General features: G+C 42.9%; 1 protein-coding gene across 2 annotated transcripts in view; it reads right to left on the bottom strand.

The window, feature by feature from the left end:
• ACTR3 (actin related protein 3) overlaps positions 1-10198 on the bottom strand; it is a 31381-nt gene extending 21183 nt beyond the window's left edge. The window contains exon 1 of one of the 2 annotated variants that reach the window (XM_049798749.1): positions 10013-10198. In XM_049798749.1, coding sequence (XP_049654706.1) covers positions 10013-10056 — 44 coding nt within the window. In that variant the 5' untranslated portion in view covers positions 10057-10198. Of the gene's footprint in view, positions 1-8948; positions 9098-10012 lie in introns of those variants that run through there. The other variant, XM_049798756.1, reaches the window with a different exon arrangement.
• Between the last annotated feature and the right edge of the window lie 3916 nt (positions 10199-14114).

Here is a 14114-nt window from a genome sequence, read left to right on the forward strand (position 1 = left end):
CTGCTTTAAAAAGAAGTGGAAAACTTCTGAAACATGGATGAGCCCTTAGTCTTCACACAGAGCCTCATGTTACTGAAAATCTGAACAGGCCTTTGTTTTTATTTGTTGATTTTCTTCTATCATCTTTCTTGTACAACAGATGAGACTGAAAAGCCTAGGGAGTATTTACTTTTCAAATCCCCATAAAGTGAAATAATAAGAAAATGGTGAAAGAGGAAAGTCATCCTGCCCCTTTAAAAAAGGTCCCAGCTCTGGCATCAGGTACAAACTGGTTAAGCAGCAGCAGAAGTCCCCAAAGGAACTGATTATATTAGGAAAATGGGACTTATATTAATAAATTAGTTTACTATCTCTTTTCAAACGTCCTTGATAAAACATAAGATAGCAAAAGACTTTGAAATGAGTCATGCTTTTCATATTTTTCTATCTTTAGCTAACATATATATATATTACCTTTTACCCATCACAAGTTTGCATTTTTAAATAGCAACTGCTTCTGTCAAGTTTTAAAACACTTGTTGATCAAAAATGTTTTAAGTCATCAACAGTGAAAGCCAAAGAATTAGCTCTATAAATGGAAAAAGCACACAAGATTAGAAGTGGTCTCAGATGAAGAATCTTGTTAAACTGTAGATGAAACACATGAAGGGATGGTAAAAAGCGAATATTTCAACGACATACAGGACCCCTAGACACCAGAGACGTTACAAATCTGGCAGTCTGCAACCTTGGCCTTGGTATTAACTGCATTACTATGTATCTGAAGCTATTTTCTTACAGTATTTCCCCCTAAAAATATCAGTCCACTCCAACAAGAACTTTCACCTTGACAACAAATACTTCTTTGCCACATACTATAACTGTCACAGTGAAACAAACCATAAGCAGACTGAAGTGCCATGCAATTTGAAAAGTGAGCTCAAAAGCAGCTTGAAAGACAAATGCTTCTAACATTTATTTCCCAAAGAGGGAAAAAAAAAACCTCTATAAAAGGCTAACTTATCTTTAAAAGTATCTATATTGTTCTCTAGAATATTTATCCAGTGCTGCTTTTTATCAGCAGCTACATCTACAACTCAAAGCACAGACATGACTGTAATGCTTGCTACTAAAATCTATCTAAAATGGGTAGCAAAAAAACGCAAAGTCATGGTCACAAATAGTCAGACCAGAACCCTTAAAGTGCGCGACTAAGAGGAACATAGAGGCAATAGCAGCCTCTGCTACACAGCATTCAGAATAAATTAACGCGCATTGTAATAACAGTCTCCAGGTGACAGTTTTTACACCAGTCTGGAGAACAGAGGGAGCTACCACATTGTGCAGCTTCTAAGTTTACTAACATCTGGATGGAGTAGAAGAGAATCTACTTTCAAATTTGCTCTATGTTTACTTGCATCAAAACTTAAAAAAAATAAACAAACAACAACACTGATAGGTTTACTCTGGTAAAGTTCTCTTCTCCTATAAGTAAACAGGAAGATAAGATGCATTTATTACCAAAAGACTCTAGCATATGATTGAGTCATGAAAAGCGTACTTGAAAACCAGCCCATGTTTAAGTTTTAAGAATAACAAAATCCAGTTCAGGCATCCTGATTATATTAACCATCTAAATTTGTAATCCTAGTCAATTTTGTATTTGTAAAATCCATTTCAAATATTTAATGCTGACGTACTTTAACACAGTAAATAGTTAGCCTTCCTTTGACTACATTTTCCTCAAAGTAAGAAGAGCAAATGGCTTTGGATATTATCTTTGTATAATGAAAAGTAGTTTGTGTTGGCAAAAGCAGAATGCTCTCTTTTTACTTACTGCTTCCTTTGAGACTTCTAGACTAATTCCTTTTAACAAGTGTCTTAACAGTGCCTCTGTGTTACACCACACCCACACAATACTAACCTACACTGCTAGGTTTTTTTAAATAAATTTATATTTAATTTTTATGCAAATTTTCTGAGCATTTTCCACATCCTGACTACTCCATGTGATATTTCCAAATAATGAGAAAAGAATGCCCCAAAAGTTTGGAAGTCTCCATGACTAATTATTTAATAGTTTAAATTCCTTATTATGAAGGGGAGATTAATCTGGCAACTTTCTACATCATTTGCCCAAAATAAGGTGAACATTGCACAGACATTTAACAGGAAGAAAAAACCCCAGGAGAATAGATTAACTATACATACATTTCAACAGATAAAACAAGGAGGGATCAATTGAATCAACAAATACATAATTTCCAAATAAACAAAAACTTTTACTTGAAGAAATGAAATAGGCAAAAATCTGAGTCATATGATGCAGAGCCACAGCTGATATAAACGTGACTTAACTTGGAAGTTTTTTCAAACAAAGGCAATACAGTGGTTAAAACTGTAAGTTATTCCACATTAAAAAAAAAAAGTTGAGCATTTGCACTTACTATTTGCACAATTTCAGCACTTGAGAGCTCCAGCTCTGAACCAATAGCTAGTATGCTATCGTCCCAACCACACCAATCTGAGCAGAGGGTAAGACGAAACTGAATAGACAAGAGTATGGACAGGAGAGAAGGAGCACACAGCAGGCACTCCAGGAGACTCTCAGCACAATTCCAATCTGCCCAGCACACTGGTTACCACTCCAGCAGTTCAGTAGGTAACCAAATGTCTTCCATCAAGAACAGGCTTGCATTAAAACACCGGTTTACATATTTATCATTTTACACCATGTTTCTAATAAAAGACAGCTTCCAATTAGAAACAGTTGTCTTGTAGAAAAAAATGCCCCACAAAGCTGTGGACAAAACCATACCACTGAATTTTGTTTAGTATAAAAAGCAGGTCTCATTTAATAAGATCACAGAGGGTTTGAAGTCTGACTACAAATATGCAAGCAGTCATATTGTGAAAGCTCTTGCTGATGATAAACAGCATGATAAATCTAAGGCAAGTCATGACAAATAAAATGCTAATACTGAAAAAATAGGTAACAGACACTGCATCAACTAGAGAATTAAAATTTGGATTCATTCATTGATAGCAGGGTACAATCAAAATAAAGTATCAACAGACAACCTCCTGTCTGCATCTTGCTCTCTACAGACTGAGCATGCCAAAACACATCCTGTGCACAGCTGCAACCACTTGCAATGACACAAGAGAATAATAAAGAGAAAAAGGAAACACCAGGGGAAAAAAAAAAAAGAAAAAAACCAAACCCTAAATTTACCCAGAGTTTTTCCATGCCTAGTCTCAAAAATGCAAACTCACAATCTGAACAAAAAGAGAAAAAATTTAATTATGTTATACCCTACATTAAGTCAGTGGGTGAAATGATGACTTTTTCCATTTTGGATATAATCCTCCTTGACAACTGATTAAAAAAAAAAAAGCAAGCAATATATCAGCACTAGCACTTCGAAAGGTCAGATGCTTCATCTTGATGGTTAAAATAATCCTACTATGGACACTAACAAGTTTGCAGTTAACTTGGTATTTTTAAGCATCTACCCAAGGATGATTTTTGTTAGATTGGTACACCTGAATATATTTTAGTTCAGTAACTAAAACTAAAAATTAAAGCAACAGAGATTCCTTTTCCTACACAGAGCAGAAAAGAACTCGTGAATTTCATTAAGGACAAACTGAAATATGTTTTTCATTATTTTACCTTTGAATCTAATGTTTTCTCCTTAAAGTCTTTAAATTAAGAATGTTTGTCCAAAATTAAAGTTAATTCTCAAAGCCTTTTTTGCATTTCCCAAAGAAAGACTACAATGATGAAACTAAATGTTGAAACATCATGTTGAAACTTTTAAATTGCATAAACTAAAAGACCAACTGCAAAGTTTCTTACATGTGCCTATAAAATAATACAGAGCATGGATTATTACACAGGAACTTGTACAGTATTTCTGAACTCCTGGAAACTGTATTTTCAACTAATTTAGACAAGAAAATGTCCATCAGACTCGTGCGATCAATGTACTTTCTGGGCAGAATGTTCAAGCCAGGTACTTAACACCGACCAAGAAACAAGAAGGGAACCTGCCCTGTCCCACCCACACCCACCCACAACCCCTACCCTCCCTCAAACCTTCCCTCACTACCAAGGCCGGTCCCCGGCCTCAGTGACTGCGCAAGCTTCCCATGCACACATCAGCAGGAACTTATGTCAAGTGTAAGTGGGACACGGGAAAAGAAAAGCAGAAACAGAAGGACTGGAAGGTGCCGTGCATCTTGGATGGCTTCTGACATGCAGTCAAATAAGATATGAACTGATTCCTATAGTGGAATTCCAAAATACACATATATGTGGGTGTGCACAGGGATATATATATATTCCTAACTGAATTCCTATTATTCCTCATTATATCGTATGCTTTGTGCGTTTAGTGTTGCAACATGGACTGTGATGTATTAGAATCATTTAAAAGACACAAGATACCACAGACCATCATGGGTCTTCAGAAACTATTTGCGATTATTTTAAAAATTTAGTAAACCACGATTCTCAATCTAGCACAACTCCTTTTTCCACGTTAAGGATGAAGCATTTCCCCCTCCCTGCCTAACCAATTCAGCTACTGGCAAGCAAAAGATACTCTCAAAATCCTGGAAGAGTATTTTTTCCATATTCCATCAAGGAATTATTTTGTTCATGCTTTCCATACTGAAAAATTACTTCTGGGATGACACAACATAGAGGAAATTCATCCCAAAAGAGAACATTTTCATGAACGCTGGAACCCAGAAAAGGTCATGACAAGATATCCAGTTTAAATATTAACTGCAGGAACATCACAGGCCTGAAATATTTATACTAAATGGAAGTTATGATTTGAAAAATCTGTGGAAATAACCCATGTCTGGAACATTAGGAAAGAAAAATCATTTCAAGGTCCAGTATAAGATACTAAAAAGTTTCAGAGCAAACAAAATACAGGCTGTTACTTCCCCTTACCTTGTTTTTATAGCACTGGATTTCTCATCTCACATATCTTTGCTGTCTATTGAAAACTACTAGCTTTTCATGGGTCTTGTACTTATTTACACTACACGTCAAAACCCACAAGAGAAACAGAACAACATAATCCTGTCATAACTTCTCACATCAGAAGACACTCAACCCATAAATACTTTGCTCTACTTAAGAGCATGAAGCTATACAGGTGTTGCATGAAGATTAACTAGAGGAGTAGGGTTTGTAAAGAAGTCCCCAAACGCAAAGCTCGCTCCACTGTGCACACCACCTGAGCACCAGCCAACTTCAGCTTCTCCCGAGGTTTCACGTGCCCAAGTTTATCCTTCCTTCTTTTACAGCAGAACTGGTTATAGAAATTGAACAGCCAAGAAACTCTCAGAGATATATGTGACTCATTCCAAAGAGTCCAGCTTGCAACTTCATGTTGAGAAAGCTTGGAAATCCTGAGCAGCCTTAATTTTCCAGGCTCTCAGCTCAGAGGAAACCCAGACTGCCGGGAGGTGTCGAGGGACTCTTGTGCTCCCATCACAAACAGCAAGTCTTTCTCCAGCCAACTGTGAAACCCTTAATTCTCCCCTAGTATTCAGAAAAGAAGAAGGAAAAAAAAAAAAAAACACAAAAACCCACACCCAAACACATCCATTTTTGTAACCTGTGTAAGAGAAGTGAAAAAGGGACCTAGCTTGGCATATGAGAGGAGATATAAGAAAGCAAGATGCGAGACAACAGTTTTACCACACAATCACATAACCAATTTACTCAAAAAAAGGCTAACCAACATACACGATCCTGCCAAGAAAAGACTCAGAGAACCTCATCACCAGTGACACTCAAGTATTGAATGGATCCACCTGAAAGCCACAGAAAAATGGCATGCAAGCCTATAGAAACAGAAAGCTAAGGTGTAGAAAATACAAATAATTTTCTTTAAATCACTTTCATCACTAAAATTAAGTTCTCATTTTGGAACTGCAGTAGGTTACACAGCCACTCACTTCAGCTCAGCTGAAGAGCCATTAATTTGAACACTTGCAATTATGTGCCATCCCAAAAGAATTAATTCAGTGTTATACAGGTTTATACTAAGAAAAAAAACCGCATTCACACAAAAAGACACAGCTAAAATCTACTTGTCAACCTAATCAAGCTAAATTCTGAAGTGGCGTAGGAAGAGCTTTTAATCATGACTTGCAGGCTGTACTGTGCTCGCCTGTAGAACAGGCAGCAAGAACTATTCAAATACCCAAAAGGCACAGAGCAAAAGACTGCAGCCTACGGAGATTAAAAAATGAGTAAGGGCATTTTTCTTTCTTTGGTCTATTGTTCATATACTTCATGGAAATAACTCCATGTTATTTTTATTTTTTGTATTTTTATTTTAAAATGCATGTAATCCTTAGACACACCACAGTCCAAAGTAAGTCTCATTCACAGCAAACATACTAAGTTAGTGAACATCATAAAAATCTACCAGTGTTTGAAAGATAGGAAGAAAACAGCACACGGGTGCTACTTCATAGCTTACTGTTGAGGGACATGGTACCCACATTTTCTGGAAAGAAGGGAAGGAAAGGAGCTCAGCAGCCAAGTGAAATCGAATTCAGTATTAACATAGATGAAGATTTCCTGACAATAAGGTCCACAATGTTGTTTTATAAATTTCCCAACAAAACAACAACATACTTAAAACTAAACCAAACAATGCTATTAATTAGAAAAAGAAATAATCCTGGTTTTAACAATCGTGTTAAATTAACTGAGCTCTTCAGATTTTTCATTTCCATGTGTGTAGTGTAATTAAGAGGACACTGCTTCAGACAAGCAGCTTTTTTAAACCACAATTAAGTATCTACCTGCTCTTACTAGGTATCAGTTACCTTACTTTCTAGATACCAGGTTTGCTTAAGCAAAGAATTCAAATTTCATGATAACAAATGTAACACTGGAAGAATTTTTGCTGCACCCATAATCTGATTGCCATGTCACTGACTTCACTCATTCGCCAGCTCCAGCTGTATGACAGGTACCTGATGACCCCAAAAATGTTTGACTAACCTGTTAAAACCTCAAATGACAGGGATCACATGATCTCCCCAACCTCTTCTGTGCTTTGGTCTCTTTATGCTTTGAACGGGGTTCTTAAAATTTATCTAATCTGTGCAGGCTGATGCTGAAAAAGCACAACTCCGCCACCTTTCCCACCCATCTCTTTCCCCTCAATCTTAGCTGGCAAAAAGGAACACACACACAAAAAAACCCCACTAAGATCAACAAACTGAACCTGTGGCTACAGGCACAAGACATGTAGGAAGACACCCTTAATACTTCTCCTACATCTGCCCTTTTGCTGATTAAGGTAAATTCTCCTTGGACTGTAAATTAATTATCATCCTCTCCCTCTAAAAAAACCCTACTTACTGGAAAGTTTGTGCAGTTTTAAAGCCTTGCCTGTTCTAAACAAGGCAGTTCCTTTCAAGCTTTCTGCTTTGGTTGTATTTTCAAAACCTCTCTTTTCCTCTTTTCAGGGGCTATCTTTAATTTGTCTGCTTGCTTTCATTTTGGTAGAGAAGAGAGTACCCTAGGTGAGACCTCAACTGATCTGCATGGAGCACAAGGCTGACATAATTTATGTGCCATGTTCTCACTTATATACACAAAATGAGATGGGCTGGCAGGGCAGCACCAATTAAAAAAAAAAAAAACAGCTATGAGCATGATTATGCTATCACATCCCACTGCACTACTACCCACCTGTTCCTTATCTCAAGTATTACGTTTTCCCCTTTTTAAATTCACCACTTTATACCTTTGCCTACTGAAATCAAGGAATTCCAACCCCAACGCTCTGTAACGTTTCCAATGCTAAAAATCTTTGCCCTCAGTTTCCTGAAGCAGAACTTCAGGGAAGAACAACCTCGGACTATGAAGTGTATGGAAAGGAAAAGCCCGGAGAGCAGAATAGGTTGGACTGTGTTTAAATAAAATAATAATAAAAAAAAAAAAACAGGTGCACAATAAAACAGTATCTTAGAGACCTTTGAAGACCGGAGGGAAATAAATAAATAAAACGGGAGCAAGACTTGGTTAACATCATACTCAAGAACCTTACAGAGTATGCCCTGTGCACTGAAGTTGATTAATGGAGAACTTACACACAGATCTTCCCCAAGAACATTTAACACTCAGGTCCCTCTGTATACCTCTCACACTAAAAAGACTAAGTTGTTTCTTACGCAGCTACATGCTAGCATGCTGTTCCTGCTTGGCATCACTGAAAGCTCTAAATGAATCTCTCTACTCCAGTGGTCACAACCTATATTTTGCAAACCTATAAAGTCAGTAATTATGTCTTTAATGGGACTACCTGCAATGCACAAACATGTGGGATGGGAAAAAGCCTCTAGTGGCATGCAGCAGATTGCATTACAGATCTTTTGTTTTGAAAGACTAACAGTGCATATACACATCATGTTAAACTCACGTATGCTTCCATTACACTCAGCTATGCACTCTCACTCCTGCAGTACTAACCTTCCTTCAGCCCACAAAATTCAAGGTTTTAGTTCTTACTCTAACTACAGGTATGACTTCTCCAAAGAACTGTTAAACATGCAGACATTATAGACACATATATACCTGCTCTTCTGAAAGACCAATTTATTAATGTCCTACACCAAACAGATTCTCTTGAAGGGAAGATGAGCACATGCTTCCAAAAAAACCGGTGCCTGGATTTCAGAAGAACATGCCCTTTCAGAAAAGAACCATAAATATCTGTACATGTAGCACATTCATTGACAAATTTCTTTGATTACTTTTAGCAAGATGGACAAGAAGTGAAACCAAAAGATGAGTTAAAGAATCTGCATGCCATCAGCAGCAGCTAAAGAGGAAGAGCCTTGAAAGTATACCAGTACTTTCCAATGAAAAACTGATACACAATGCCTAAAATGAAATACTCCGTCTTAAAAATCCGCACCGCAGACAGCGGGTCACAGAGCGGTTTTCGCTTCCTGAGCGTGCTCCTGCAAGCGGTACCACGTAACCCTTCCAGGTCGGCTTCCCACAGACACCTCTAAGGGCTCGCTCCCCAGCCCAAAGCCCCCAGGAGCCATGCCACGGCGGAAAAGGGAGTCTGAATCCCGAGGGCCTCCTGCCGAATCACTTCTTATGCCCTGTATCACTGGCACCGGATTCTCTTCATCACCTGGTAGCTGCTAAATAAAAAGAAGAGTTTCTAAAACGGATTTGGTTCAGGTTTGACACTGAAAACTGCCTTATAAGGTATAAAAGCCCGAAAGCAGGAAGAGGCTTTGACAAAACTAAGGAAGTTCCTCTGCGCTTGCTCCATGGAGGGGGAGGGGTTTTTTCCTTCCACAGAGAGAAGTAGCACAGAATAAATGACATTATCCGCATATTAAAAAAAATAAACGCCTAAGAGGCCCCCCCAGACGGCACCCGGCGGAGCGGCGACTCCTCCCCGCGAGGGCATTTCAGGAGCTCGCCGGCAGCCCCACAGGGCGGCCGCACGATCGTTTTCCCCGCTCGCCGCCCCCGGCTCCGGCAGCCGCTCAGGGTCCCCCCCGCGCCCCCGGCGGGCACCGGCCGACGAACCGAAGGCGGCTGCTCCGAGCGGCCCCGGCCGGCGGGGCGGCCCAAGGGCTCGGGGCGGGGGGGGGGGGGGGGGGGGGGGGGAAGCGACCGGCGCGGCCCCGGTGCGACCCGGCTGCCGGAGGCTCGGACCCGACGGCGGGGGAGCGGGGCCGCGCCGGGACACCCCGCCCCGCCGGGCGGCCGCGAAGGGCCCGCCGGAGAGAGCGAGGGGAAGGGAAGGGAAGGCTGCCGGCTGTTCCCCACAACCCGGCCCCGGCCCTCCCGCTACCGGCACCGCGGCGAGGCGGGCGCGGCTGCCCTGCCCTGCCCGGCCCCGCCGCGGGCAGCGCGACCCCCGCCGCCATCTGCAGCAGCGGAACCCGCCCGGCCCGGCCCGGCCCCGCCCCGGGCGGCACCGAGCTGTCAGCGGCCGCCCCGGCCGTCGCTCACCCCGTGCCGCAGTCCACCACACAGGCCGGAAGCCGCCCTGCCATGCTCCTCGGTAGCGGCGGTGCTGGGGACGGCGGGCAGCCCTGGGCGCGCTCCGGCTGGGCTCGGCGGCGGGGAGTGAGGGCACTTCCGCAAGGCGGGCGCTCCCTCCCCCGCCCGCTCCCTCGCAGGCACGGCCCGGCGAGCCCAAGATGGCTGACCCGCCCCTCCCTGCGCGCGGCGGCGAGGGCGGGCGCGACAAACCCGGCCCTCCGTGACGTCGGATCTCGCGGCCTCGCCCCTGCGAGGCGGTGCGAAGTGGAGCGGGCGGGAGGGTGGGTTCCTGCCCACCCCCCGCCCCGCCAGCAGCCGGTCTCCTCAGGGGCGGCGTGCGGGCGCGGCTGGCTGAAGTAGTATCGTAACGCACAAAACCTGAGGGGGGACGGGGCGAGGGGTTGTGAGGTGCCAGGAAGGGTGCTGGACGTGACGAGGGGACGACCTCCTGCAGGCCCCGCCGCTGAGGGGCCGAAAGCCCTCCCCAGAAAACGTGTCACCGGGGGGGGGAAATGCAGGAGGCCACGCTCCTCCTGGTGCTCGTTGGCTTTGCCAGACACTAGTTGAGCTGGTGAACAAACGTCTGCTGGGGAAGGCACCCCACAGCACCAGCCCTGGGCAGCCCAGCCTCCCTGGGAACCTGGTTCCCCTCCGCTGCATTCAAGGGAAACCCTCCAGCCCATCTCAGCCATAGACCTCCACAGGAGGACCGAACCCACACCCCACGCTCCCCATCCTTTAAAATCCTGCAGCCTGAGGCAGGGTGGCGTGCTGCTGCCAGGCCAGCGGAGCAAACAGCTTTTCCCAGCCTTCCGCCAGCGCTGGCCACCCACCCAAGCGCTGCCTGTGCCGCCATCTCTGTGCCACGCTCCCACATAAATGGAGGAAACCTGTGTGGCCCTGCCCCGATCAGCTGTCCCAGCACACCCACCGATGGGATCGGTGGCATCCATCGCTGCTTGGGTTTAGCCATAGGCCCCCATCCTCCTTTTGGAGGATTTTGGGTTCCAAAGGGGGCAAGGGTGTGTGCTGTTGGGGCTCTGGCATTCAGCTGGATAAAGTAAAAAAAAAACACAAAAAACCACAACTGTTCAAGGGCTTGCTCTTTTCTGTCTCTCCACCTTTCACAGCCCTTCAGGCTTTGAAGGACAGATTGCTGTGTCCCCCAGGCCTGGCCCAGTTCTTGCCCCATGGTGTACTGTAGCCACAAGCTATTTTTTCTTTGTTTTCAAAGCATTTTGGTGTCTTAACAGTCCTGGTATTGGAGCTTTCAGGTATTTTCAGTCCTTTGCTTGCTGCTGCGCTTTAGCAATGTGAGGATGAAAGCTTTGTGGTATAATCCAATGTCACGCTGGGGACAAATTTGGTAGTCCATCAAAAAGAGTAATTGCCAGGGTTCAGCCTGCACTAATGGGCCTTAATGGCCATAATCAGCCTCACCTGGGGCCTCCACCCCACACTCCCTGCCCAAGGACACAGGAGACCCATTTAAGCTCAGCCCTGGGCCCTCAGTTTTTGTCTAAATTATGCTGTAGGTGTGTGTTGTCTTAGCCTTGCTTTCTGGCTTGATATTAGACTTGCCTTGTCACTATGGGCCTCCTTGGTTACCATCAGTGGCCCTAGTCCTGGTCTGCAGACTGACATCCTGGCTTCACCTTGGACCTCTTTCACCACTGTTGTAGTTTAACCCCAGCCAGCAACTAAGCACTGTACAGCTGCTCTATCACTCCCCGTCTCAGCTGGACAGGGGAGAGAAAATATAACAAAAGGCTTGTGGGTCGAGATAAGGAGCCGCCAGCCCTCAAGGTATCCTCACGGTGGTCTTGCTTCCTTCTTCAAGCATTAGTCCTCCTCACTTAATTTAAGCTATCTCTGATTAATAGGTTCATTCCCTGAGTTCACTGTAAGGTTAGACAAGAGTCAGTGTCAGTGCAAAGGAAGGGCTAGGTACACGCCCTTCAGGTTGAGATGCAAGGGAGCAAAAACATCCCTTTTTGTAGCAGCAGCTAGACAGTTCAGTTGTGAAGTTCGAGCCACCATCTGGCTTCTGGGGACTGCCAGATCCTCCTGAGGAACATAAGGAAAGCAGATACTGAGAATATTAACATTTTTATTTTAATGTCAAAGCAAATTATGAATAGAACATCACGAGGCAATTTACAGATAATGAAAGGGATTTCTGCAGGATATTGTGTAGCCTGTGAGATGTGCTGTGCTAGAATATGAAAGATGAGTATCTCTAAAAGCTTCTCTGAGAAACTTTTTTTAATGCACATGCCTCTGTGTGTACATAGGTACATATTTATCTAAAATAAATACAGTTAGTATATAAAGTAGCATGTGGACTTTTCACTTTCCTCTTGGTTATATTACCTGGTATTTGGGGTTATACATGCAGCAGGTTCAACTGCTGCATCTGGCAGATGGAGTCCTGGAATGAGAGAGTGGCTTAGCACTCCAGTTGCAGGAGTCGAAGTAACCCCCCAGAGGACCGTGAGAGAAGGGCCAAAAAACTGTGGCATGCAGAAAGCATGGAGCTGGCAGGTCTTGTCCTGGCTACACAGCTCATAGAGCTGGCACAGCACAGAGGGGATCAGCCCCACCAAGTTAGTATGTCCAGCAGGCAATGAGGTTTGAAGAGTGTAATCGGTACTGTACCATAGCTGACTGTTCTTTATCACCTAATATTTCCAAATAATGCTCCTGATTAGTCTAGCTAAGTTTTAATAGCAAAGTCAAAAGACAGATAGTAGAACTGCTATAAAAGTATGCTGATGACTCTTTGCTAATAGAAGCATCACTTCACTATAAAACATTAAATCATACCCACAAGCACTTACTGTAATGCACTCTACAGAAAATATCCCATAGCTGGATTTATTTTTTTCGTCCTTGTGAGTAGTAGTGTTTTCTGCGAAATGGTAGGACACTGAGCAGGAAAAAAACAAAACTGCAGTTCATATGGAAAGTGAAACAAATCTGTTAAGTAACTAACTCCATTGCGATCTCTTGCTATCCGTTTGTGTTCTTCCTGAGTCTGCATTAAGAATGACATTGAAAAAGAGCAGTGCTGGTGCATTTTGTTTTACTGAATTACAGTGGAATTTACATTTCAGGACCAAAAAGCATAGGATTTCTGTCAATATCAAGGTGCCAAGTCAATCACAGTTTTGCAAGGGAAGGAGTTGAAAGACTGAACTCCCTGGCCATGAGATCTCATGTTTCATTTTATTAGTCTTGCCAGATGCAGTTCTTCAGATGGCTGTGGACCCAGGCATCAGTCCAATAAAATGAAGGTGCAGGATTCCTCTTTAAGCAATATTATCTCACATTGTTGTACCATAAACACAAGTTTGGTGTATTACTCATCAAAATTCAAATAGATCAATCTAAATTTCCATACTGCTTCCTCAATAGACCCTTTGTAGTTTCATGCATTGACATCTAGATTATCCTGATGGATATTTTTAGTGTAGAAGTCTTGTACTCAAATTACAAAATTGAGCTTATAAAGCTAAAATTCAGCTAGATCCAGCAGGATTGCAGTGCTGATTGATATATTTAAAAACTTTCTTGCATTCAGATGTTTTCCGACCCTTCCTTACTTCTTCAGTACAGGAACAGTAGGAAAAGCCTAGTCTGTTTTCATAGTGTAATCTTCTGAATCTTTTTATCCTCATTTGGCCAGATCTCAGTTCCAAACTTATGCAAAGCTTTTCACTGTTTCAGGGTGTAGTAGAAATCAAATTTCTAATGTGTAGAGGCAGTGTCTTTGCATGTTCTCAATGGAATGGGAGTGAATAAAACCCTAAATTGCCTTTATCTGGTACCATCCTATATAGCACACATAATCCAGCAATAGCATCATTCTAAGATGCATCACAGTCCAGCTTTTATAAACACAGTTGGGTTCCAGGTGATCTTTTCCTGAATATCCATGATAACAGAAGTAATTACCATTGCAGAGCATCCTCCTTCTGTTGCTGTCTGCCTCCAGGCAGTTTACAATGTAAGTATAAAACAAGAGAATGCAGATGAATACAAATGCATAAGGTATGAGAAGACAAAA

Source organism: Accipiter gentilis, chromosome 1, assembly GCF_929443795.1.
Source record: "Accipiter gentilis chromosome 1, bAccGen1.1, whole genome shotgun sequence".
NCBI lineage: Eukaryota > Metazoa > Chordata > Aves > Accipitriformes > Accipitridae > Astur > Astur gentilis.